Here is a 27431-nt window from a genome sequence, read left to right as displayed (position 1 = left end):
CCTCTAGATGATATTAGTTTCCTCTCTCTCTCCTGTTTGTTTTTACTCCCAGTTTGTTCGTCTTTTCATTCCCCCCACCTTCTTTTTCCTCTGTGGCTTACGCATGCCCAGTCATATCAAAGCCCAGCGACTAATTAAGATTCTTTGGGCAACTTTTATTTTCTCCCCAGCACCCACCCAACTTTTTTTGTGTTTCTTTTTTATGTATGACCCAAATCTCAATTTCATTTTAAGATCTGCATTCATTATCTTCAAAACCATATCATGATGTCTGTTCAATTGACATTTTTTATTGGTAAATCCAGACTGCATTGAGCTGAGGCGGGATGAGTTATTATTGTTGAACGTTTCCTCCTTTTGTAGTCTGTTCTCAGTGTCCAGGTAAGAAAGAACCGCCATCTTTCCGCTGTCTCATGGATGTAATGGAATATGGAGGACGGCAGAACTTTAAACATATGACGTACTCAACTGTGGCATGAATTATTTCAAAGACTATCAAAGCGTCACATCCCTGTGTTTGAGAGCCACTCCAGCAACGTAAATAATGTGAATGTGAAAAAATTGAAATTGGGTCCTGAACAACTGTCATTTGTTTGCTCCCCTTATTTTGGCCACCAAACATACATTTTGGCTCGAGCAAAGCCTGCTTGCATTCATCAATGGGTTCAACATATTTGTGTGGTGGTTTACCAGAGGCTGGGTGCTAACCTGTACTCTGTTTACTCCTTACTCTCTGTCAGTTGGTGAAGCAGATGCCCTGCTTAGTTCCCAGAATTCCCTGATTGGGAAGCTGAATGTGGAAGGTCGACACCTACTAGAAGAGCTGGAGACCAGCAGGCATGTATCTGAAGCCAGTTTTTCATCACATGGTGAAGGTGATCACCTTTTCACCTTTTAAATGACTCTTGTAACATGGCATAGTGACCAAACTATGGCAATATATAAGATTTTTCTGTAGCACTATATGATTCTTTAAAAAGGTGTGGTTACAGATAGCTGAAAATGTTATTTAAAATAGAAGATGAATACACTCTGTAACTCTGTGCTGTACCTAAGGAGGAAATACAGTGCCACTTGGATCACTTGGATTGTGACAAATTTATTTTTAACCTTGAGCTCACAGTTGAAGTCTAATAATTAATACATCAGATTACAATAGACATCTGTGGAGGAGTCTGCATTTGAAATAAAGATGTTTGGTGGTCAGACAAGTGCAGAGGGAGTGTGATGTCCTGTGTGTGTGTGTCATTTTTTTTTTTTTTTATATATATATATATATATATATATATATATATATATATATATATATATATATATATATATATATATATATCTAGAGATATACCAAAATGTATATATATCTAGAGATATACCAGTGCCTCTGGTCAGTTTCGTTTAACATAAATTACTAAAATGGTTGTTATTGTTAAGATGCAATGCACTCTTTTATTAATGCACAGGGATCAATTCCATTTCTTAAACTCTAATGCTATACCCAAATAAACAAATTCACCACTAAGTGGAGGATTCATTGATAGAAATCGCAATATATGTTCAGTTAATCAAGAGTTAATTGGCATAATTTGCCAATATACAATTGAAAATAGCATTTTTTTAATTCTCCACATATTATTGCTAGTATTGCGGCATTTCTAATTTCGATATGAATTTGCATAAATAAATAAATAACATTAACAGTAGTTAATAAAGTAAATAACACTTAAGTACATTGTAAATGCCATAATTGTCCATAGTTTTTCTTGTTTCTATTGGTATTGTAATGAAGTAAGTGTGCCAGTGTGTGTGGTCCTCTCTGGCTGCCCTCTGATTCACCGCTGAACCTTAACACTGCATCATTTAGACCTGAAGTAGGCAGTTTACACTCTTAATGATGGCAGCAGCTTCATCTGTGTTAGACCTGGCAACGGCCTCACTGAGACTGAACGTTTTGAAGTGTTATTTGTCTGCCTGTTATTTGTGCAGTTGGTGATGGATCTAGTCAGTGGAGGAGGAGAGGTGAAATGATCTGTAGGTTCCGAAGAAATGAAGATCAGTTTATGTGACTTCATTAACAGCTTGTGCTGCACCTTTTACTTCTAGTCATGATCACACATGCTGTTTATCAAAGTGCACAGATAAGGTTTGAGTCTCGTCTTTAGTCTAGAGGAAATCAGCACCTGCTCCAGAGACCTGGTGTGTGTTTTTTCTGGATTGGCTCAGTAATGTATCTAATTTTCTCCAATGGTTTCCGTGTGTGTGTGTGTGTGTGTGTGTGTGTGTGTGTGTGTGTACATGTACATGCCTGCTCAGGGCGAAGGTGAATCAACTTGATCAGCAGAGGTCTCAACTGCAGGAGAGTGTGGAGAAGCTGAGGATTCGCTGTCTGGAGATGGACGAAGAGTGTGTGCAGCACGGCAGGATGCACCAGCGTATGAAGAGCAGGTACACACACACACACACACACACACACACACACACACACACACACTCCAGCAGAAACAGTATAAGAACTCCAGGCACACAGTACACACATAACAAGATAATAATAAGAGGTAGATTATGAATGATGAGCAGGGTGTTCTGCAGGGGAAGCTGATTGGTTGGTTGCACCCCTTTCTGTAGTAAACAACAGCAGCAGCAGCAGCGTCCGTAAGACAGGTGGACCACCCAGCGGTCAGAGGTAGAACGGATGAGATGGGGGGTCCTCACCTGTGCATCTGACCAGTTGGAGATGTGCGAGTGTGTGTGTGTGTGTGTGTGTGCTGCTGTCCATGTGTTTTGTAAGGAAGCTGGCATGGTGCCCGCCAAAGTGGAGTGTGTGGGTGAGGGTGCGTGGGCGTCTCCGTGGGGCTTCTGCTGGGAGGCCGCATCCTTCTGCTCCCAGCATAACACTACATATTGTTCAACACCCACGGAATGCTCCGCCAGGAAGCAAAGAGAGAGAGGCACACACACCAAAAGAAAAGTTTTGAGAATCTCACAGCTGTCTGCTGGTGTGGAGCGGCAATTCAAAACTTCTACAGCTTTCTGTGTGCGGCAAACAAAGGGGAAGTGGCTGCACCTGCACTCGGGGGTGTTTTGTTGCGAACGAACACATAAAATGCATAGATACTCAACAGCGGTGGTAAAACCTAGAAAATATATGTAACAATACAATAAAGTGAAGAGTAAACACCAAACGTCTCAATCGACTAGCTTCTACATGGTAGAAAGACACTGGTCCTGGACATTTTACTACAATTCTCAAACAGTGTCCAGTTGTTTGAAAGCCATATTATTTCGTTCTTCTATTATTGGGATAATCCATTAGCATTCCGCTCATACTGTAGATAAAGCCCAATCACACAGCTTTGTGACAGACGTGTGTGAGTTGCGGGGTAGAAGGTGGAGCTGCCCCTGCCCGCTCAGCGCAGGGGAGGTGATGTTGGTGCCCTGATGCCCGCGGGTAAAGGTGTACGTGTTAATAAGTGGGTGCAAATGGGCTCGGCGCACATGCAAATAACGGCCGGGCCCGCCTGGTATATATGCTGGAAACGGGCGCAATCTGTGCTGTGAAGAGTGGCAACAGTGCTGAGCGCCGACAACATTTGGAAAATCAGCTTGATTTATTTTTACATTCGGGTGCAGGAGCCAAACCACACAGGGGTTTCAGCACACAATGTTTCGCTCCTGCCATTAATTTATTTATTTTTTTCGGGACGGGTGGGGGCGGTGACTGTATTTTGGTGCTGTCTTCTTCCTCTCTCCCTCTCTCTCTCTTTGCTGAGGGTGCAACTGTACAGGAATTACGGCCAGTGAAATATGAGATATGCTTCACGGCGGCAGCCAAGTCGCTCGGGCTGTCTGTCAGAGCAGCTTTCTTTATGGAGCGCATCAGAAAGCACAAATGCATGTGAAAGCTATATTTAATTTCACAAATGCGCTCTCGTGCGCCGGTTCACTGTAAGCAATGGTGGACATTTGATCCATGAAAAGCGATTCCTTATATGGAGGCTCTGAATTTAGTCTGTAGTCTGTGTTGAATGAAAGTGTTTGTGGATTTATATATTGCCAGGATAACCTAAATATGTTTGCAGTTCATGTTTGTTTTTACTCATGAACACATTTCATGCAGTAGGAAGGAATCCATTACTGTCTGTATGGATTAGACGTTGAAACACGCTCAGTCTTATTGCTGTTGCAAAATAAATAAAGGTCCATATTGTAACACAGAGCACACAAACAACTCTCATAAAATATATAATATATTCACATGGATGCCAGGGCTGGGCAACATATCAGTAATCTTTAATATCCTGATTGTGGATAGTCATTTCATTAACTTGGTGATTAAATAACCTAAGCTAATAATTGTAATTGATTATTATTGATTATTACTGGTGTAATTAAACAGTTATACTGGTCACATGATTCATAAATATTAATATAATGATGTGTTATTCATAATTAAAATAAACTCCACCTGACTTATTCTTCATATGTATTTAAGAATATTCTGCTAATTATAATTGGTATTTTAATAAACTTTTTTAGATCATATTGTCCAGCTCTAAAGAAATGATTTCAGTACCATAATTCTAAATTACTTTTAAATAATTCTAATAATAACTTTATGGTGTATTTGTGTTTGCCATAGTAATGACGATGTCCTGTTTTGCTGTTTTTTAGTTAACTGTGGACCCGGTTGAATCATTCTGAAGAGTTTGTTTTTTTTGTTTTTTTTTTTACAGCCCATAAGCTGTCATAGCACATAAATGTGATGTTAAAGTTAATTTCCCAACATCATCCGTTAAATGGTGTGGAGCAGTAGAAGGTAAACAGCAGGTAAGACGGGGGCAGAGGGAGATTTTTCCTTCTCCGCCTCATCACTTGTTGTTTCACCCGCACTCCTCCGGGCTCACCAACGCCACGCACCGCCCCGTCACCCTACAGCTGCCAGCGTGCTCCTTTACCAATTATCACCCTTTCCCACAAACACACACCGCCGCCGCCTTGCAGCCGTGCCTTAAAGCAGAGTGGGAGTGTATGCGCAGATGTGCAGATAAAGCTACAGGCTTCTGCAGCCATATGGCCACATAAAGAAGGTCTGGGTGCAGAAGGAGCGGAGAGACGGATGGATGGAGGAATAGATGGGGTGTTTGGGGGGGTGAGTATGACCGCTCTGCAGACAGTTGTTCAGGCCATGTGGAGAACAGTGAGTATGTGAGTGTGTGTGTGTAATAGAACAAACAACATGTGGGTGCCCGCAAACAGCCGCCACTCTGCTGCTGGGTAGACGGGCTGGCTGGCCCTGGGGTGGGGGGCTGTTTCATCAGCCTCTTCGAGACACACACACACAGATAACCCCTTCTGTGCATTTAGTGCAAGCTCTTTCACACAGACACACAATACTCTCATCAGCCCCCCTTTATAGAGTATAAGACTCTCCATCAAACTTTTCATTTGCCAATTAAGTTGGCAAGGACAAGATGTGAAGCTATGTGTGCTTATTAATAGCTTTTGACACTGGAATTATCTGCTTGAATCTGTTAGAAGGCATTTGATATTCACGCAGAGTACTTTTCTGCTTTGAGTGACTGTTTTGTCTTGTTTCAATTGTTGAGCATCATATACTGAGCCCATTTAAGACTGCTACTGATTTCAGGACAAAGTACACTATATAAAAGTACTATAGTACAGAAGTATGTAAGAAAATGGTCTTCTTTTAATATATTCATGAATATAATGTGATATCAATAATATAATATAATATATGCATCATTTAGCTTAATCAGTTCAATGCCATGTTTTGTACATTGCTGATATGTTGTATTTCAGTAGAAATACACGCAGTAGAATGGAAATAACCTTTGAATCAGAAAGCATATTTGAACATCCTTGTTCTGGAGTAACAACAACAAAACGCAACTACTTTCACTTTTTAATCAACTTTATTTGTGTGCTTTACACATTAAGATTGTGCCTTTTTTTAACAAGTTACAGATAGGAAGATGAAAAACCTTCATGTGGCTTCACTTCTGCCTAAAACTTTTTTGCGGTACTGTAAAAATGATGTAGGAATGTAGGAATAGATGTATTCATAGTTGGGGTCCTAGTGCACCGGAATTGATTTCTTCATCGATGGTAACTTAAGCAAGTTGTAAGTCGCTCTGGATAAGGGCGTCTGCCAAATGCCTTAAATGTAAATGTAAATGAATATGTGACATGCTATAGCTGAGAGAAGATGTGAAGTGTGAAGATTTGCAACATCTTATTTCCATGGTGATGTTACAGACAAAAGGCTCTGCCTGTAGGATTTCTTCTGAAACACTCGACTTGATTTTAGATCCTGCATCAGGACCGATTTCCTCTGTGACATGCTGCTCCCCGGCTTGTCAGCAGGGGGCGCCGCCCCCCTCGCTCCAGTGCAGCAGGCCGGCCAGCTGGGCTGCGCTGCCGGGGGCGACGGCGCAGTAGGCTGCTGAAGAAGCACTGTCACACGGTGGCTTTACAGCTCGCAAAAGCTGCACCCAGCATCCCAGAGGCGAGCAAGCTGCACAATCCGAGCCCCCCGCGTCCCCACCCGAATCCCACTGCTAAAACTGCTAACTGAGCCTTTCCACACTGACTGAAACTTTCTGTACTTCGTGCACAGTGTGCCCATAATATCATTTAATTCATTGTTTTGTGCGTAGGGCTTGGAATTAACAATCTGATTACATGCAGAGTCAGAACCTGATCACTGTTTATAAGGAAAATGTCAACCCGAGTAATTACAGTAAAACTGAAACAAAATTGTTAGATAGATATTAGCTGTACAGAGATGTAAAGAAAGATCTAATGTTCAGATATTACAAATATTTAAATATTCTCTGAAAACCCTCTCATTTGAGCTACACTCATAACTCCATAGTTCTAGGGTCACCTTCATTGCGTCAATTAATACTACAAAAACAAATAACTATATTATGATTTTATATTAATCTTTTTTCCTTCTGTGCTACCTTCTATCCCACAATTCTAGAATATTTGCATGTTAATAGGGTGTATGTTTTGTAGATTTGTGTTTAATTTTGTGTAACTGCCTTTATTTATTTAGTTATTTATCATGGTCCAAAATCAGCATCCCCACCCACCCATGCGAGCACAGATCTACGCTGCCGTATAAAATAAATGAGGTCTGTCTCCATTGGCAAGCAGCCATGAATGAACATTTCAAAGTCGTCTCCTTACAACAGCGTTGGACAATTTCGTTATTATAGTTGGTCTCAGAAAAGGTCAGTGCATGGGTAATTAGTAATTACTTTGTTTTTATCGATATCATATCTTACACTCTTCTGTAGTTTGTTGGGAAGTATTTTGGCCAGAAAAGTATTTCAGCAATTGCCAAAAAGTTAATTTTGGAGCCGAGAAAGATTCGGTGTGCACTGTTGTTACCATTTGCTTGTTAATAGTGACAGTAGAGAGTCAGTGAAGGTGGCATGTGTGACTGTATTTGCCAGTCAGATTTCATATTTCATCCAGCATTTAGGGGAAGATTGACAGCCATTTAGGGTCAATTCATCTGGGTGAGCTCAGATCTCTCAGCTCATGGCTCATGGTGTGGAGCTTAACAGCCTGCTGTAGGCTCATGGGGGAACCAACCTCCATTTTGGGTCAAATGCTCTGGCTCCCAAACCTGGCATGCTAGCACCAGAGTGGCATGTAGGCCAGACCTTATCATCACAGTTGGAGCAAAATAAACATGGAGCAACAGTTCGTGTCTCCAGTGTGTTTTGCTGTTCTTCTCTGTCTGGTGTGGGTGTAATATGTGGATTTGAGACATCTGTGATGGTGCAGACCTCTGGATGTGAGGACTAGAAGAACACCATGTATTTCAGTACAAGATTATTATACATTTGAAATTTAATCATTCATTCTGGATATGTCACATGACATCATTTACCCAACACTAAGGCAGTGATGCAACGATTTCATCGATGGAAACAAAACACCAGCATGAGCGATAGTCCCCCTCCATTGTCTAACAGGTTGGGTTTATGAGATCCATGGCCTCCAGATAGATCCCCCACCCCATGTGTGTTGCTTTGCCTGGCGGGGCAGAGGGAGTCTGGGCGGGGAGGTGCTCTGCGGAGCAGCTGTGCCCGCCCTGCCTCTGGCAGGATTCTTTTAAGCAGGCATTGGAAGGCAGTCTGCCCGGATTCTTCAATCATCTTTCCCTGCTCCCGCCCTCCTTCTCCCATTTTCCTGTTCCCCTGTTTTCACTACCCAGCATGCTCTCTCACCAGTGGCCCAACTACTCTCACAACCAGGAATACCTCTACATCAATTTACTGTTCTTTTTTTGTATGTAATAATTAATTAATAAATTCGATATTAATTGTCTTACAAAGCTGCAGGAAATTAGCCAGCATATCAAAATGAACCAAGTAACCAAACATATTTTATTAATATTTAACATTTTTATATAAACTTGCAGAGCAAAGTTTTTTTGGAAGAAAATGTAAAAAAAGGTTAAAGAGTAAATAAATAATAGTAGAACAATATAGTTTAAATGTGAGACTAATCTGGTGCTATAAAGGTCTGGTGTTTGAAGGTCTTACCATTCATATAATTGACAGGATATTGTTGATGCATGCCACATTTAACCTGACATTGCAGCATAAACAGTGTTGTTAGATACTGAGATGCAGCGAAAAGAACACACAAATCCGACTTATGGGTAAAATCAAAAGAAACAAACAAAAAAAAAAATGTGACATCCCCTTTGTTTCACAGTTTAAGATATTACTATTCTGTTTATTCATAGCTGTCCAGTTGCACAAAGTATTAAACTAAATTTACTGGTGAGTAAAAATCTGCATTATAGTAATTTCTTTGCTGCATTTATTCATTGAACCCAAAAGTGAAAAGCATGTATGCATCTGAAATGAAGTGTAATTAGGAACAGATACAATTCATCCAATCCTGTTTTTGTTCTTTCTAACGTGTCCCTGAAATATGTCTGCTGTCTCTAGTTTCTGTTTATTGTTCCACTGCTGGGAAGCTGTATATAATAAACTATTCTTATACGCATAATGACACGAACCACCAGTAAATCTATTGTGAAATACAAGGATATAGTAAGGATATAGTATAATTTAATAAAGTTGACTGCTTAAAATTATAATTTTTATGTACCTTTCATATACCTCGTATATATAAAATGCCACTTGTATTTATTCTTTTGCACTTATTCATTTATATATCATTAAATACTATTAACTTTCATCAATATTTAGGTATTTCAATCTGGTGGAAAATTCAAAGTGCATATTTCCTGACCCATTTATGGTACTTTTTTTTTTGTTGCCAAGAATAGAATTTCGTACTGCATCCTATGGAACCAAATCTTTAGATTAATGCCTTGTGATAACTTGTGGTAAATCTCCATCAACCCCCAGCTCAATTACATTAGCCTCATCTTCCATCCCACCTTATGCCTTTTTGTACGAAGACAAAATGAATAAAACACAAAGCTCATTTTGTTCAGATTAACTTTGTACCTAGCAGTAGTGCACCTAGTAGGGCCCTTTCAGTCTAGGCTGGCATCAGGCGGTATTTAGAATACTGAGCAAAATAAAGACCAGCCAAGTCTGTGGGAAAAGCAGGAGTTTAAAACCCCTTCTGGAAAAGGGAGCTAGTAGAGTTAACCAGTTCAATTTCCTGTTTCTAATTGTGGCTGAACTTGTAATTCTAAACAATGTATTGCATTTTTGAATCAGGCTAAATAGAAATGAAGTTGTAACAACATTGATGTGATAAAAATACAACATAATTACACGCTGTACATAAGAACTGAATGTACAATCATTCCATCCTCAGAATATGACCTTTTTCTGGAAATCAAGATACGTGGGTGTCTGAAAGCAGGTAGTTTTAAGGTAGTTAAAGCTGTGTTTAGACAGCTCTGTGTGTGTGTGTGTGTGTGTGTGTGTGTGTGTGTTCATTCCCTGTGCAGAGATTAGGAAAACCATGGCTGCAGGCCATACACACATCAGCTCTGCTCACCATTTTGCTGTGTAAATGCAGAGTCCCCCGCTTGTCCCCGCTTGTCCCACCTCTCACCAAAACAAACGGCATCATCTGGAAGCTCTTGTTGAGGCTTGAGGCTACGGCCAGTCTCTGATGCAGCTGTGTGTGTCTGGGTGTGTGTGAGTATACTATCTTCTTGTGCCTGTAATTAAGAGCTTGTTGATCAGATCAATTATCAGATGCAGTCGAGGACTGTTGATGTAAGGCAGATGCTGTCATCATGTAATGTCCTTAATCACGGCCTTTTTGGGGACCTTCATTATGCTTAGTGGCATTCTGGGTCTTGATTCAGACAGGAGCCTGGGATTCAGAACTAGGGTCAACTCAGTCTGGAGTTTGACCTTTTGGATGATTTCATCTCGTAGCATCAGCCTTGTTTTCTTGATGTTTCTTCCCACTAAACGGCTTACATTTTAAGTTACGTTAATAATTTTTTTTACTCGTACCTTATGTTGAACACGCCTTGCAAGTGTGTGTGTGTGTGTGTGTGTGTGTGTGTTTCAGTTAGCCTGGGAACCAGCAGATGGTGTCCTTTCACCAGGGTCAGCAGGGAAGCGGAGGAGGACCAGCGGCCCGGCGGCGGCCCCACAAAGCCCTGCTCCTCACGCCCAGCAGTGGGCAGCGGCGGCAGCCGCCACAGCCAGCCGGCCGGCCCTCGCTGCCGCCCGCCTGAGAGAGAGAGAGAGAGGGAGGGCGGCCGCGCGCTAAGCTGTATTAAAAACCTAATTAAGTTGTGTGCCAGTAAATTTAGGGCAGTTATTGGATTTGCTGCCTTAGCTGCTGGACAGGCCTGTGATTTAATCAGCCCCCCGTTGGGTAGGCTGCTGCACAGCGGCACGACAGCAGCACCCCTCCACGGCCCTGCCCGCTTTATTTCATTTTATTTTTGCATTTTACTACACAGAGGAGCCGTTTGAAGCGAAGTCGGCACACACACGACGGTGTCAGCGTGCACCTACGGAGGCCAGCTTGTCCGTGGGTGTGTGTACAGATTGAGGCCAGTGGGCTTGTGTAACAGGTTAAGGCGGTGAGCGGGCTGCAGAGGTGCGGCAGGTAGGGAGAGGTGAGCGCATTAGTCATGGAATTACACAACGTGCTTACGGGCTTTAGCCCACAACGCGGCGACGCATTTGGCGGCGACTCCTGCCTGACCATTGGCCTCACGGCGTCGGTCTGGCAGGACGCCGGCATGATACTCACGCCCGCTTCTGTCACCACTCATTCATTCATTTCAGAATAGAATAAACCTGTCCAATACAACAGTGACAGGGTGTGTGTGAGGTTTTCAAACATATTTCAAATAATCTATGACAGTTTTGTATCAGCACTGGACTCTTTGTTTTTCGGTACAAACGAGCCTAAGCAATATTTTCAATATATTTCTGGTGGAATTTGGCCGTGTGGGAGTGTTAGGTCAGGGTCATACCTGATCCGGCTCAAATGGATGTGAAAAGTTTTTGAAAAAGGCAACCTCGACCTCAGACCCTCTGGCAAAACAAGTTGTGGAGTGGGCATTAACTTTTATTACTTTTTGAATCTGTCCCTTTATTCTGAAATCTGCTTTTATTGACAGGTTCAAACCCCACTTACTACCATTGTGTCCCTGAGCAAGACACTTAACCCTAAGTTGCTCCAGGGGGACTGACCCTGATTGGATAAAGGTTACTGATAAATGCTGTAAACGTAAATGGCACAATGGAAGCTATCATTGTACAATAAAGGTGAATTTAATGTGCCACGGATGTTCACAGTCTGAAGTTTTAAGTTGCGGTAAAAATGAGAACAGTTGACAGGAGGGAAGTAGGGAAACCCCGCAGAATGAAACTGTGGGAGGGAGAACCCCACCCGGGCGCCTCCACCCATCATCCTGCTCAGAAATCTTCAAGCAGCTTTGCAGATCACACCAAACATGAAATAATTTATTGAAAGAATTTGATTGTGTAGTGTTGTCAGGAGGCGTTTCAGCCTGTAAACGGCGTGATGCCCCGCATACCGCTAGGTTTGTGTGAGAGGAGGATGTGGCGGAGGCGGACGGGGCTGACGCATAATCTGGAGGAGGAAGAGGAGGAGAAGGAGGCAGCGGCAGCAGCTCCGGCCTCCTGCACAGCAGGGCCCGAGCCCGGGACAAGCTGGCCTCCGCAAATGGCCGCCCTCCGCCTGCTCCTGCTCTCACGGGGAGGGCGAAAGCGCCATCCCCCTCTTCCCCGCTGCACAGACGGCTCTGCCCCAGCCAGCAGGAGAGGGGCATCTGTCTCTCCCCCCACAGCAACAGCTAGAGGCCTTCCCTCCTCTCCTTTCTCTCGCTGCCTTTCTTCGGCCTGCTGGAGAAATAGATCCTCTCCTCCCTGGGTGCTGGGCCGCTCGCCTCCCTCCAGCTTTTGGCTGGGAGCCTCGCCGGCCGATCTAGGACAGCCGCACGCATCCACGCTTCCAGGCCTTGGCCCACATAGGGCCCTCCTGCGTTCTCTGGAAGACGCTCACAGATAACGCTGGTCTTTTAAATACTTTGTCAGTAAAAATGCAGCTGAATCTCTGGCTGCTGAGCGGCTTCTCGAAAAGGTGACTGAATTACGAGGCTCACTGTCATCTCGGTGACCGTATCTGTTCTGTCCTGGAAGGCGTCCACCATTATGACTCTGCCAAACAATGGGGAAAGTCACAGAACACTGTACTCATTAAGGATATTTTTTGTCCCACAGACTAGTTCAGAAACATTTAAATTAATAATTACTAGTACAAACACAGGATGATGTCCAAAACCTCCCAGCACCTTCACTTATACTAATATATTTCATGTTTTGAAAAAGCAGCATAACTTTAGTTTGTTTGGTGTCCCAAATATCTGGCCTGTAGAGTAATTTTTAGTTCCTGTTCAGGTTTTTACTTTACGGAACCATCTCATTATGCTTGAGAAGAGAATACCTTGTTCAAACTGGGTTTAGAACCTATGACTATGAGATATACTTTTCCTCACTTGCTGTTCCAGAATGGGCCTTCGTTACATTTATGAAAAAATGAGTGCAGACAAGAAGGTCATCAGACATTAGAAGAATTAATGACGCTGTGTGTATGTGATCAAGTAAATTCCTGCCCATACTGTGGAGCCCCCTTTACCTACAGAGCCCATTATAACTTCACTGTCAGACCATTTTTAAATGGAAGCCAAGCTGTTCTAATCAGCACTGGATTATGTCAAGTTATAGTGTAATGTTAATCCAGAATTTTTGAATTTTTCAAATGAAATGACTAGTTTATTAAACATATCAATTTGCATTTTATAGCCACATGCTCATAAATTGTTGCTGTGGTCTCTTCATTCCCCGCAGAGCTCCAGAATGTGCACAATTACAAACTATAATAAAATTATAACATTGACCAATTTTTCTGTACAAGAAAATCCAATTCTAGGCTGTAAAGGTTTGTAGTTTGTGCCAACTGAATTGCAAATAGCATTTTAAAAACTACTTTGTACATTTGTGACGGAAGCAAAACCATTTAGGATCAACAAAACCGTGTTAATGGATGCCAAGGTAATCCACATGTGGTTGAGTTGGACACCACCATGTTCTGTCTTCATTTGGAAATGTACCTGCTGACCATCAGCTCGACTCAGTTTTTATTTTATTCCTCTGTTTTTATATTTATTCCCTGCTCTGCTCCATTTTTTTATTCCTCCGTTTTTATTTTATTTCCTCCTCCGCTCCGTTTTTATTTCCTCGTTCTCATGCTTCATTATTTCCTGCATTTCCTTTCCACTGGAATTAATGACTTGTTTTTGTCACACAATGACCTAATAATGACGGCTGAAAAATGCTGCCAAAAAACCTTGTGTAGTGATTATGGATACTGGTACAAAAAACAAAACTCTACATCTCAAATTAAGCCAGAATATCAGACGTATACAGTACTGGCCAAATGTTTGGAGACACCTTCTCATGCAATGTGTTTTCTTTATTTTCCTGACCAATTGGTAGATTCTCACTGAAGGCATCAAAACTACGAATGAACACGTGTGGAGTTATGTACAAAAAGTGGAGACCTGACCTCCCCAGTCACCGGACCTGAGATGGTTTGGGGAGAGCTGGACTGCAGAGTAAAGGCAAAGGGGGGCAACAAGTGCTAGACACCCCTGGGAACTCCTTCAAGACTTGGAAAAGCATTTCAGGTGACGGCCTCTTGAAGCTCATCGAGAGAAAGCCAAGAGTGTGAAAAGCAGTAAATCAGAGCAAAGGGTGGCGATTTTGAAGAAACTTTTTTGTTAAGAACATAACTCCACATGTGTTCATTCATAGTTTTGATGCCTTCAGTGAGAATCTACCAATGTAAATGGTCATAAAAATAAAGAAAACACGTTGAATGAGTAGGTGTGTCTTTTTTGGCCTGTACTGTAAGCGTATGGGGGAAAAAATTCCCTTAATTGGTGCTCTGTGAATGTATAAATCTGAGTATGCCGATATGGTGGTACCATGAGTGGTAAGACACTCATCTATGAACCAGAACACAAAGTCCCAGGTTGAAACCCCACTACCTAGCATTGTGTCCCTGAGCAAGACACTTAACCCTGAGTGTCTTCAGGGGGACTCACTACTGACTGGAAAGGGGCATGTGGTAAATGCTGTAAATGTATAGATCTGTACCATTGTTGAGACTGATTCAGGTATCCTCTGCAGGCTGCAGCAATTGGACCAGCACAGCCAGGCGAGTGGCGAGCAGATCGTGGAGCTCCTGCGCCGTCAGACGCAGCTGATGGAGGAGCGTGCCGCCTTGCTGGAGGAGGCGAGGACCCTGCGTGTCCAGGTACCGGTGACCCCCGACCTCCCCTCTCCTCCGCAGAGCGCTCGCCAGCTCAGCAGCAGCTGGTCGGCATAACAGCACATCACGCACAACTCGGCGCCCACAGATGCTGGTCCAGATTGCTGTTGGAGGAGCAAAGCTGCCCGGGCGGGCGGGGCTGACATTCGTGGGAGATTAACACACTCTGCTCCACCACGCCACTCACGGATCTGCTAATGCTGCCGTGCTGTCGGTTCTCACTTTCTCCTTCAGAATGAAGCTCTGTGCAACAAACTGCTGTGATGAAGAGCGACTAAAAGACTAAATAATCCTGCTTACACTCACATGGATGCGTCCCAGCCATACCAACTTTCCCACTTCATCCTTACTTATCAAATTTAACACTCCCATGCGTGTAAAATTATTGGGCCAAACATGATTTGGAAGAGAATTGCAAAATTAAAGAGAGAGCCAGTTGTTGGAATGGTTAATTATGCCACGCCCTCAGCTGATGATGCAGTCCTTACTGCACTGAGGTTAAAAAGTCCAGTTTGAGAACCCGTTCTGTGTCAGTGTATTAGCACTCTGAAGCGCAGATGAAGGTGTAAATCACTTCACGTATTCCTCCTCTCTGCAGACACCAGGAAGTGGACAGCCCGTCATCTGAGTGACCGCAGCAGCAGCCCTGTGCTTGCACTTCCAGGTTGGGCCCCGATGATCTTACCTGCTCGGATTTCTAACAATATATTTATATCTCTTAGCATAAAATAAAGAATGTGTGGTTGATAAATGAATGTCAGTCATTTGGTTATTTTTCATTCCTGGTTAGCACAGAAATTGCATTAAAAAAAACGACTGAAACAGAAGCAGGACGCCGTCTGGAGGCTGATTGACAAAGAGTGCTTTTATTTAAGCAGTTTGTAGGAAGGAAAATAATGTGCATCCCTATCATATACATTTATGTGTAAAAATACTAAGGATGTACAGTGTACAAAAACTTGCAGATTCTTTTTTTCACATCCCTGCGGATCCTGAAATAAATGGGATTTTCTAGATATTATGGACAGTGATGGACATTTTTTCTTTTTGAAAGTCCATTCTGCTGGAAAGTTCGCGTCCGAGTGACTGGGTCTTCACGTGTCTCACGATGGAGAGAGCAAGGTCAAGAAATGTCACACACTCCAGAGCTACATGGACAAGGACTTTTTTTTTCTTTTTCCCTCCTCTCAAACTCTCACATACTTTTATTTGGGATTTGTCTTCAACCCCCCCCCCCCCCCTCCCTCCCTCGTGTGTTTAAAATAAATACTTTACAATTCATGCTCATCCATAATACACTACCAGGAACAAGAAAGTCTGTCGTAGACTTAGTAGCAGCAAAGTGTGTTGACGCCGAGGCGTAAAACATGTAACTTCTAGACCCTGCAGTAAGGACAGAACCCGGACTGTCTCGCGAACCGAGAACGTTTTTTGGTGACCACGTCAGTCCATGGATGATCCGCCACCAGTTCTCATGTCTGTTGCGTTTATATCTGTCTATTTGTCAAGTGCATGTTGACAATTATTGTCTTTTTATGTGTGTGTGTGTGTGTGTGTGTATGTTATGTATTTATAACAATAGCTTGTGAAAGCAGCAAAGTTATGGCACAGCATTCCTACTTCTGTGTGTTTTGAGTGACAGGGGCCACCACACATGATGCCTCCTGCATGTCCACGTGTGTGGAGTCATCTCAAAGAAGCATCATGAACATGTAAAACACACAAAAAAAACCACAGAGATGATCCTTGCCCAGGGAATCTGTGCTTTCCTATGAAGCTCGAGCCACTTGTTGACCTTGCAGATGTTTAAAAAAGAGCGATGGGGGAATGAAAGTGCTGCGTTACGGCTAAAGCAGAGTTTTAGAAAAAAAGGGTGTATGATCATTTCGGCCCATGGTGCTTTAAAGCCAATTCTTCCCTGACCAGAAACAAAGATCAGGTTGCGTCCTTTTGCATGCAAGTTACATCCACACTGTGCCCGTCCCACATCTCCACATCTGTGTGGAGCCTATTTTACAATATGTCCCTTCTGAGGAAGGAAAAAAGAAGCAAAATTCTGTACTGACAAGCAAACTGCATACAGCAACTTGAATAAAAAAAGAAAAAAAAACCCAACACAACTGAGATCCTTCATGTAACATTATAAATAAAACAACAGTAGACGTGCCCACATTTTACAATTCACGGCTGGGGAAAAAATAACAGAAATAATACAAAATTACAATGAAGAATTCAGTCCTAACACAAATATCAGATTTTTTGTTACCCGAAATAAATAAAAAACTGAACAGACGTTGCTGGAAGACAGTGAATGAAGGAATGAATGAACTAATTAATGAATAAAAATGAATCAACGTGCCAGCAGGAGCCCCCGTGGTCCCAGTACGGCCTGTAAGGGTGGAGCTGGGGGAAGGGCTACAACTGGGGTCCAGTTCAGATGCCCACCTCCTCTGCTTCCAGTTTTTGGAAATTCATGGAAGTTCAGACAGAGCAGTCCCCCTTTACCTCTATCATTTTTCTTTTTCTTTCTACAGCAGATGGAATGAACATTGTCATTACGTAACCCGAACTTCCTGTCCTCCAGTCCTGAGCAGCAGTCACACGCTCAGCGTGTTCCAGGACATTGCGGCCGTTTTCCCACACCGACTTGCTCTTCCCGTCGCCTCTGACATCTCACACTCCATGTTCTTTCTGACATAACCGTTGTTCAGCAGGCCTCCCAAAGCAGAGGCTGCGCGCCTCCCATCTGCTCCCCTCCTCGCATCCAATAGTACAGCTGTTCCCACCTTTCAGATAAACAACACCTTACATGCAGAAAAATCACCCGCTTTCCAGCGATGACTGTCACCTCTTCTACCTGGGTGACACCCAGTCAACCTTCTGCGCTGAAATTATTCAGAGACAGAAACTGGGACTAATACAGAACGGAAAGTCCTTCATGTTGAAATGGAAAAGTGGTGACCCACCCTCAGCCAGTTCACTACCCGCCGTGTAAGGCACCGACTCTACAAACCGCGCCCATCTGCAGGTGTCTTACTGCAGCACAGAAGTCTGAAGTGAAGTGAGGTCCTCCGCCTCGAAACCGACCGAATAAAGGTCATCTATTAAAACACATTCAAGCCTCCTAAATTTTTTTTTATTATTCTAAAAATAATATTCTAAAAGCCAATTTTTAAAGGTGAATAATCTAGTTCTTATTACCCAATTATGCAATACACTGTATATTATATGCATGAATTTCTATTGTTTTGTCTTAATATTTCCATTGTTTTAGTATTTGCTGTTTCTCAGACGTTATTTACATTTTGTTCCACTATATGAGCTGCTTTAAAAGGCCCTTGGTAAAAAATATATTTGTGGTAATGGTTCATAGCGCATTACCTGCTCCCCCCTCCACAAATAACAAGATGAATCTGGCTGTAGGGACAGTTTGTGGAAATGAGCTGTCTAAGTGCTTTGCCTAAAATTTCACAGTTTTAAAGAGCACAAGAGCTTTTCAGTGCAGGGATTTCCAGTTTGGGGGGCAGCCCCCTCGCCTCCCTTTTCATAGGGACACAGGCAGGGGACAGCACAGGATCAGCTGTGTCCAGACAATCAGAAAAAAGACAGATGCACTCAGTTTGCAGAGCAACCCCATAATTGAAGAACACACAAAAAATGAAATGACGGGGACCCCTCACCCCCAGATTTTGGTATAAAGTAAAATTAAAAACAATGTCTATTCATTGCCCGTTCTACATTCTTAAGCCATTCTGAGGTGCCACGTGAATACAGATTTGACTAATAATAATAATAATAATAATAATAATAATACAAACAACATCCAAATAAATAAAACAAGAAAAAACAACAACAGTGCATTCCCATCCTGACCCGTTTCTTCAGGATAGATTACTTCCTCTGACTGTTCAGCACAGTAGGAGAACCAAAATGTGCCACACCTTCATTTTTATTAGCCCCTCTCCTACAAAATGAATTTCATTTATGTTTCTATGTTTATGATGCATTTAAAATCCTAATTTTTAAACCGACTATTATTAATGCAGTGAAATATTATAATGTCATATGCAAAACAAACCAAAAAAATAAAGTCTGTTAGATTTATATACAAAGGGAAAAAAAACGGGGCTTCGTACCAATAACCTGGGTTTTTGGGGAGAGGAGCTGGAACTGAGCTGAACCGTGAATGCCACAGACTGGTATTCGCGGGATTCTCAGACATCATCGTGGGCTTTGCAGCCTCTCACATATCCACACAAATATCTGACATGCATACTTCTCCAACCTGGCAGTCCCAGGCTGTTTTCACAATCAAAAGGAAAACGTGACCGAGAAAATGACAGTACGAGTAATTAATTTACAAACTGTAAATGCGTGACAGATTTAAAGAAAAGCTGTTAAGATCTTCTCTCCTGCCATTTCGTCCATGTGAGAGATCTGAGGGCCCTTCTGGCATGTGGAGAGAGTGGCATATGTGGCCGGTCCTGTTCGCGTCCGGGAAGCTGCAGTAAAGCTAGTTGTACCTGTTACAGACTTCCTGGCGCTTTGGAAGCCGGTGCGCGGCTGCAGAGGGAAAAAGTCGAGCCGGGCAGCAGTCGGGAAATGAAACGGTGTAAGGCATTTCACGCTCTACCCCGTGATGAATGAGTGTAGCACTGGACCAGATGACAAATAAAAACACGCAGAAAAACATGCTACATTGGACGCCACAAACAGAATAAAAGAAAAAAATCTGTAGTTTGCCAGTCTGACAGCGCAGCCAAAAGCGTTCCGAGGACATTGTAACCGGACCACAGACGGCCCAACTACATGCAAATTCCCATCACCTTAAAAACCCCACAGTTTCATGGCCCAAGCTGGTCAGGCTGGAGCATGAAGGAACCTGGATGAGGAAGAGGAGAGCTGGTTCGCCGCTTTACCGGGCTGATATTCACTCCCGCCCACTGGCCGAGTAGGAGAACTGTGGGAAATGGGGTCTTCGCTCATTATCCATGCAGTCCATCCCGTCTTCATCAACTGCAGGGGAGAGGCAATTAACAGCAGCCGTCCCTCAAAAAAACTGGAGTCTGACACCCAAACACAACCTGATTATGTTAGTTGATCATATTTACACACCAGATTTTCTTAATAATAACTGTTAATTATTGTGCTCTAAGGAACAATTTTCTTATTTTTTCTTTTTTTTTAAATTCTCATTTAATGGGCAAATGATCTACCATAGTAACCTTTAAAAAGTCCAGGTCTACAATGGCCAATTTTATTTATTTCATTTCAACAAGTGACGATGGTTTAAGAAGGATTATCCACTCCAAGGTGTGGAATTTAACACACAACACAAGGCAGAGAATCACCCAGCATGAGGTGGATTATCACTCACATGTTTCAGACCTGCTGCTCCTGCTATCATAATCATTTTCAAAAGAGATCATATGCACAAAAGGAGAAAATGCACTTATTCTTTGTATTTTATAGATTTTTTTTGTTAATGTTATGTGGAACGGTCTATAATCGCCCGACCAACCATGTTCTATTTAACACGGACATGACAGCGAGACAAAATACTGACAGTGACGGTGCTGAACAAGCTGACTTACATTTTTCTGGGGGGGTTATTGTAATTGTCTGTGCCGTGAACTCCTCGTCAAAGTACCTGGTATCTGTCTCCGACGACACCTGAGGCTTGAAGGGGGGTATGAGCTACACAGGAGGGTGAGACACAACACAGAGCACCCGCTGTGAGCAGGCAGCATTTCTAAACTCGCATTGCAGCCCATGGTAAAATAAAGAAATTCATATGTTCATGTGATGAATGTCATTTGGAATTACTTTTCTTAAGACCTGGTACTATTATTAATAATAAGTGAAATTATTTATTGGATTTGATTTGTCAGTACAGTGTTAAGTGAAAGTGAATGATTGTCATTGTGAAACACTGCAGCACAGTGACACAACAAAAGCAGGGTGTGTGGGGACAGTATTTTGCTCAGTAGCACCTTGGCGGATCGGGATTCGAACCGGCAACCTTCTGATTACGGGGCCGCTTCCTTAACCACTAGGCCACCACTGAGACCCACACTGCAACCTGAAGCCGTGAAACTGTGTCAGAATCTTTCCTCACTTTAGGAAGAATCGCTTTGCTGAAAAAGCCATTGGAAAGACATCTGACTTACCTTTTTATCATAAACATCTTGCCAGAGGATTCCAGTGAAGAAGCTGTGCCGCATGATCTCCTTAGCATCGTCTGGACCTCCACCAAGCCTGCAAACACCGTCAAATACAATCAACAACTGTCCTTTCTAGCCCACCAACAGCTCATTAAAGAGAGAAATCAATCAATCAGTAATAAAACAATTACAAGCTAAAGCTTTAAGATTAAAAGCCAGGCTCAGCTGGTTCTGTGCTGCTCTACTGTACCTCTTGTTGGGGTCTTTGATGAGGAGACCAGACAGCAGCGACTTGGCGTCGGCGGAGAGCGTCCGGGGGAACTTGATGTCCTCCATGAGGATGAGTTCAAACAGCTTCTCATGGTCCTGGTTGTAGAAGGGCAACCGTCCGCACATCATCTCATACATGACCACGCCCAGACCCCACCAGTCCACCGCCCGACCGTAGTCATTGTCCTCGAGTACCTGACCCCCACCAGACACACAAGATGCCTTCTTGAGAACATGAAACCTCAAAGACTTTTGTTTACATGTAATGTCTCTCACTTTTGCCAGCTCAAATTCAAGATTATTATGACTTTTACCAGTACGCCCTTATCCAGAGTCACTTACAGTCGGTAGTGACAGGCACAGTCCCCCTAGAGACACTCAGGTTTAAGTGTCTTGCTCAGGGACACAATGGTAGTAAGTGGGGTTTGAACCTGGGTCTTCTGGTGTCTTATCCACTAGGCCACTAACCCTCCATAATTATAAAGTATTATTCATCTAGTATAAAGTATGCAGGTATATGAAAAAGGTGAATATCAGGGCTTGCTGGGGGGGTAATTCCATTTAATACAACACAAGGTCGAGATGTGACCCTGTGGGGCAGAAGGGAGGTCCAGGCACATTTTTTTTATTTATTCCATAATAAATACTAGGCTATAATAAATAAATTAATGCTACATTAATACAAAGTGATAACTGGGTAGTAAAAAGAACATTTCCTGGAGCTTTATGAGGGTAAGAATGATATTAGTTAAATGTGCTTGACACCAAAAAAAAAAAAAACACACACACACTTGTCACTGTGTTCTTCAAAAATGCACAAGTCAATAGCTGCATGTTTCCCAACAGATCTGGAATATAATTGCTATTTACTTTTACTGCATCTCCAGATGTTCAGCCGCGCCTGGTTCACAGCTCGTTTATGGAGACGACGCAGGGGACAACAGAACTTCAGGCGCGCCTTTACCTCAGACAGCTGTCCCAGCGCTTCAGCGGCGACCCGTCTACAATAACTAAAAAAATGCAGCGCTTCCTCTGCCAAAACCAACACCTAACCCCATAAACTAACACGCTAATGGCGAAAATAGCAAAGAAAAACATCCTGGCGACAAACGCCAAATGCCCCCCTCACCCGGCAGCCTTATCCCAAGACAGAGAGGGACACGGGGGGACAGTTGGCAGCTGCTCCCCTGAGACTCGCTATTCGATCAAAGCAGCAACTTCAGGCTGGCATCAAACTACAAATGAAAGGAAAAAGAAACGGCACACGCTTTCTCCCTTCGACACTCGCGGGCCCTTTTCCTGGAGCTGGGCTGTGTGAGGCGAGGCGGGGTCAGAGGAGACGGCAACACCTTCAGAAGGAAAACTCCTAATTGACATGTCCGTTTAATAAGCAGCGCCGCAGGCTGGCGGCCAGGTAGAAGCATATGCTCTGCACTTTTCTGAATGACAATGCACTGCCTCTGATCTACCTGCAAATGCACACACACTCACACACACACACACGGGCCTGAGAGAGTCATCACAGGACCGCGATGTCAGAGCATGAGGTATAAAGGTACGAGCACAAAATAATTACAGTAGTCCAAAAAACACAGGCTCCCGCCAAGACCACGCCCACTTCATGAATCCTGATCCGCTACTTCTACGTCTCCTAATATGGTGCATTTGACTAACTGGCTGCATGCTGCTGTACAAGCGACCATACAAACATAACGACATACAACATGACACGTACATTCACAGAACAAAAACCTGCTCCAGGAGAACCAGAGACAAAAGGTGAGTTAGAAGGAATTAATAAACGTGAAATATTCTAAATTACTTAATGCCTATAGTCATAACTTGGGTAATCAAAATTATATCAACTCCTGTTTCTCCATCTCTACAGAAATTGTTTTCTATATTTCTTAGCATGTCATGGGGACAGAATAACACACACACACACACACACTCTCACACACACAGAGCTCATTATACAGGGTTTACTATACAAGCACACTGTGGTACTATGCAATGCTTGCACACAGAACCCCAGTACATCTCAGATCAAAGAATATGTGATGGTGTTGGTGTGTGTTTGAGCGTGTGTGCAAATGTTTGTGTGCCTGTATGAGTGCGCATATATGTGTGTGTTGGGCTGGGAGTTTGTACTGGGACTGGTATGAGCAGCTCGGAAGCAGGCGGGGAAGCGATTAACACACACAGCGCCAGTTGGGGTCCCCCGTTCCAGAGCCACAGGCGGAGAGGGGCGGCCGCAGGGGGGGAACAGGCCCCCGTTCGCACGGCCATGTGGCGGGGCTGCTGCTCCCAGGACCGGGCCCTTGGCAGAGCTGGCTGCGGAGGGCGAGAGAGACAGAGGGAGAGAGGCAAGTAGAGAAGAGAGAGAGAGAGAGCCTGTGGCTACACCAGCCCAGTTGCCCTGCAGGGCAGAGGAACAGACAGCTCTGCTCAGCTTATCCCGTTTTGGCTGGGGTACACTGACACACACACACACACACACACACAAACCTGCTCATACGCTTGTACACAGTCACATGCGCATACATGTGTACATACGGACACATACACAAAGAACAAGGGACACACAAAGCACCATCCTTGTATACAAACATGTTCACAGAGGCAAGCAGTATCCTGAAACATACAGGATGAGTACTTCACAGAAATAATACTAAATATGTACTAAAATACATAGGAATTTTGTGTAGTATAATATAAATATGCTACAGACAAATCGAGCATGCATGATACAAACGAATGCAAGCAATAACATGAAATTTATATTCATAAGACTGATTATTATTATGATTAGTAGTAGGAGAAGGAGGTAATTACTTTAAGTCATTGGGTGTGTATACACAAATACAAATACTACTTTGTTCAGGCTTTCAAAACATTTAAATTGATATTTTATAGCATTATTTGTATAGTACAGATTATTTCTAGTTATGCACAAATACAACTTTGTCCTTTTTCCAAAAAAAGAATCATTCCAAAGTTGAAACTCTTCGAATCCCACTTCTGCCACAACTCAAAAAGAAATAAATGCCTCTCCCTTTTCATGCCTGCTCTCTCTCTCTCCTTCTCTCTTTTTAATCCCGACTACTTTGCATCTCTGGAACTTGGCGCGGGCTGCGCTCTGTTATTTTTACACCCGTGCGGCAGTATAGATTTCCAGGTTTCCCAGCCACCTTCCTCCAACCTCCCCCATCTGCCACCATCTGCCTCTAGTTAGCATCGACTTTTTTGTGCAATCACATACTCTTGTGAAAAATAACCAACACTCAAATCATCTCCTGGCACTGCAGCGGGGGATGTGCAAAAACAAAACGCTGCGCCAAATTGGGCCTCCATACTTTTTTTTTTTTTGAGTGGGTTGTATATACACCCCTACCACCACCAAGAAACCCCACCCGTCCATTCACCCCACCTTACCCACCACGAATCTGTGTGTGTCTATGAGAATATGTGTGTGTGTGTGTGCGCACATATATATATGTACCTGTAATTGGTTGTGCATGTGTAAGTAAGGACCAACTATCATAAAATATCTCATTATAAATTATTTACTATCATAAATAAATACTTAATTGCCTTTGGTTGGTAAGGCTCAGGTTTAGAATTAGATTATGGTCATGATTAGAAAAGTCTTGTTATGGAATTATAATAACATATTACAACCGATCTTCGCAAATGTGTGTGTAAAACAGTATTCATGTTGAGGTGTGAGTCGTGATTCACAGCCTCTGAAATTCGCCGCTGGCCGTTGGACAGCAGAGCTGTGAATTCTGTACATCTGGAAATCTGAAAATCACATCTCCTGTTCTCTCAGCTGCTGGAAAAAAACCTACGTCTCCCATCTGAAATGAAACAAACCAGCAAAAACCCACAGATACACATCCTACACACACAACCTCATATTGTGTTCCTCCTGTACATTTACCTTGTACTTTTTCTGCTTTCTCTCCTGCTTGTGTGTGTATGGTGTGTGTACCCTGCTCGCCGTGTGTAAGCGCGTGTGTGTTCTCTGGGGTAGCGAGTGTTATTTGCGGACTCCGACAGTGCAGCAGCAGTAGGGAGTGTTTACTGAGTGTTTGGTGTGAAGGTGCTATGACTCACAGTAGCGTCAGTCCAAGTGGGACTCTGCCACAAGTGTGATGCAACAGCGCTGCGGCGCCTCCTCTACTCCCACCGCACACTCCTGAGGTGCTACACAGAAAGTGTGTGTGTGTGTGTGTGTGTGTGTGTGTGTGTGTGTGTGTGTGTGTGAGAGAGAGACAGAGAGAGAGAGACTTGCCGCTTTTTCCATCTGTGTCAAAATAGGACACCCTCAAGACTTCATGGGTCTTTTTGACATGACTGTGTGGCACCTAATGATGCAGCTGAGAAACATTCTCTCGACAGCCACTTTATTAGATACACCTGCTATAGAGACACACTTGCACACGGTTAAATGCTGGTGTTGTGTTGCTGGGATATTTAGATGCCAGTGTATTGCTGGGTAGAGGGTGGTCAAGCACACTTGAAGCCAGCTGTCACCCGGTCATCAGAAACTGACCCCCTGCTAGAGACGGTTTACACTTCTTGGATGACCAGAGCAGTACAGCCCCTCTTTCACACTCTTCTTTATCATTCTTAATAATCATATCAGAAAGTTGTGCTCAACTTTTATGTCTCATGTTGATTGTTCCAATGCTACTTGAACTTACGATTAGTTATTATTACTAAATATAAGGTACTCTTTCCCAAATTGTTCATAGTTGGCTATGGTTCAGGGTTAAGATTGGGTTTGGGACACCTTGTTTACTGAGCAAAAATCAATATTTATGATAATTAGACTGTAGACATATATTCATTGTACCTCCATCATATTTGCATTATAAATGCACTATGGGGGCATCTGTGTGAAACGGTATTTCAAGACACGGTTTTCTATGTATATTCTGTTACATTTTTGTTCTATATTAGTATAAGAAACCATTTGGATGTATTTTTTAACCCATCTATGAGTGCCCATCTACCTCAGGTGCCAGGTACTCAGGTGTACCGCAGAACGTCTTCATGGTGGCAGCTTCAGTGATTCCTTCTTTGCAGAGCCCGAAGTCTGTGATTTTGATGTGTCCGTCTTTGTCAAGCATGAGGTTCTCCAGCTGGGACAGAAGAAGTGACAGGACAGGAAATTAGATGTACCCTGCCTACGGACATGTGTCCTGTCCCCCCCAGTGTCTGATTAGATGAACTATATGAGTGAATAAGTCACTCACTGATGAATAAATCATTTGCACAATCTGCTTTTCACAGCTTCAAGTAACTCGAAGCAATTCAACATTTCAATTTTAATGGCTGTGCCTCTTTTTTTCCCCTCTCTTGCTCTCTTTTCTGGCACCTTCCTGGCCAGCATGGTCCAAGGCTGTGAGCGAATCTCTGTGTCGCCTGAGTTTGATGTTTTCCAAAAAAAAAGAATCTCAACCCGGGCGCTTTTAATTACATTTTCTGTGTCCCGTGCCACACTCACCGGATGAAAAGACCCCGCACAGCTTCCAAAGATCTGATTACTCCCCCTCCCCACATACATACAGCTCCACCCACACCTCTCCTCCCAACATCGTCTTTTTGTTTACCTTGAGATCCCGGTACACAATCTTGGCGGAGTGCAGGTAGTCCAGAGCGGAGACGATCTCGGCTCCGTAGAAGCGCGTGCGGTCCTCCGAGAACACGCGTTCTCTCGACAAATGGAAAAACAGCTGCAGGATAAACAGCAGGGACAGGGTTGCAATAATTACTGATTTATTGGAGAAAATTAACACAACACAAACTGCCTCCCATCGCCATATTGAGCTGATAGATGGCGAGGGCCCTCGGAGGACGCCCGGCGAAGCCCGGCAGCAGCTGGCGCATCATCCGGGCGCGGCCCGGTAAATCAGCATTTTAATCGATACACCAATCTCGTTAAAGGCAGGCGCCTCCCCGCACTTACGGGCTAACGTGCCATCAAAGCGCCTATTCAGTATTTGCGCCGCCTCGCCCCTGTCTCTCCCCCCTCTCCTCCCTGTCATGTGTCACAGCTTTCTGTCAACTGTCTGGCCCGTGTCTCTGCTCGAGTTCCTCTTGTACAAATTACCCCCGAGCCCG

General features: G+C 43.4%; 2 protein-coding genes across 8 annotated transcripts in view; one reads left to right on the top strand and one right to left on the bottom strand.

The window, feature by feature from the left end:
• sdccag8 (SHH signaling and ciliogenesis regulator sdccag8) overlaps nt 1-17163 on the top strand; it is a 37012-nt gene extending 19849 nt beyond the window's left edge. The window contains exons 15-19 of one of the 5 annotated variants that reach the window (XM_028990178.1): nt 741-837; nt 2311-2442; nt 14724-14850; nt 15464-15529; nt 15661-17163. In XM_028990178.1, coding sequence (XP_028846011.1) covers nt 741-837; nt 2311-2442; nt 14724-14850; nt 15464-15493 — 386 coding nt within the window. In that variant the 3' untranslated portion in view covers nt 15494-15529; nt 15661-17163. Of the gene's footprint in view, nt 1-740; nt 876-2310; nt 2443-14723; nt 14851-15463 lie in introns of those variants that run through there. The other 4 variants (XM_028990179.1, XM_028990177.1, XR_003750627.1 and 1 more) reach the window with 4 other exon arrangements.
• akt3a (v-akt murine thymoma viral oncogene homolog 3a) overlaps nt 16394-27431 on the bottom strand; it is a 76080-nt gene continuing 65042 nt past the window's right edge. For all 3 annotated transcript variants that reach the window (XM_028990182.1, XM_028990183.1, XM_028990181.1), the window contains 6 exons: nt 26921-27043; nt 26321-26449; nt 21280-21494; nt 21036-21123; nt 20460-20562; nt 16394-19881 (listed from right to left, as the gene is read on the bottom strand). In XM_028990182.1, coding sequence (XP_028846015.1) covers nt 19796-19881; nt 20460-20562; nt 21036-21123; nt 21280-21494; nt 26321-26449; nt 26921-27043 — 744 coding nt within the window. In that variant the 3' untranslated portion in view covers nt 16394-19795. The remainder of the gene's footprint in view (nt 19882-20459; nt 20563-21035; nt 21124-21279; nt 21495-26320; nt 26450-26920; nt 27044-27431) is intronic.

Source organism: Denticeps clupeoides, chromosome 8 (genome assembly GCF_900700375.1).
Source record: "Denticeps clupeoides chromosome 8, fDenClu1.1, whole genome shotgun sequence".
Taxonomy (NCBI): domain Eukaryota; kingdom Metazoa; phylum Chordata; class Actinopteri; order Clupeiformes; family Denticipitidae; genus Denticeps; species Denticeps clupeoides.
The sequence above is the reverse complement of the archived record's forward strand: the minus strand, read 5'-3'. Positions and strand labels throughout refer to the sequence as shown.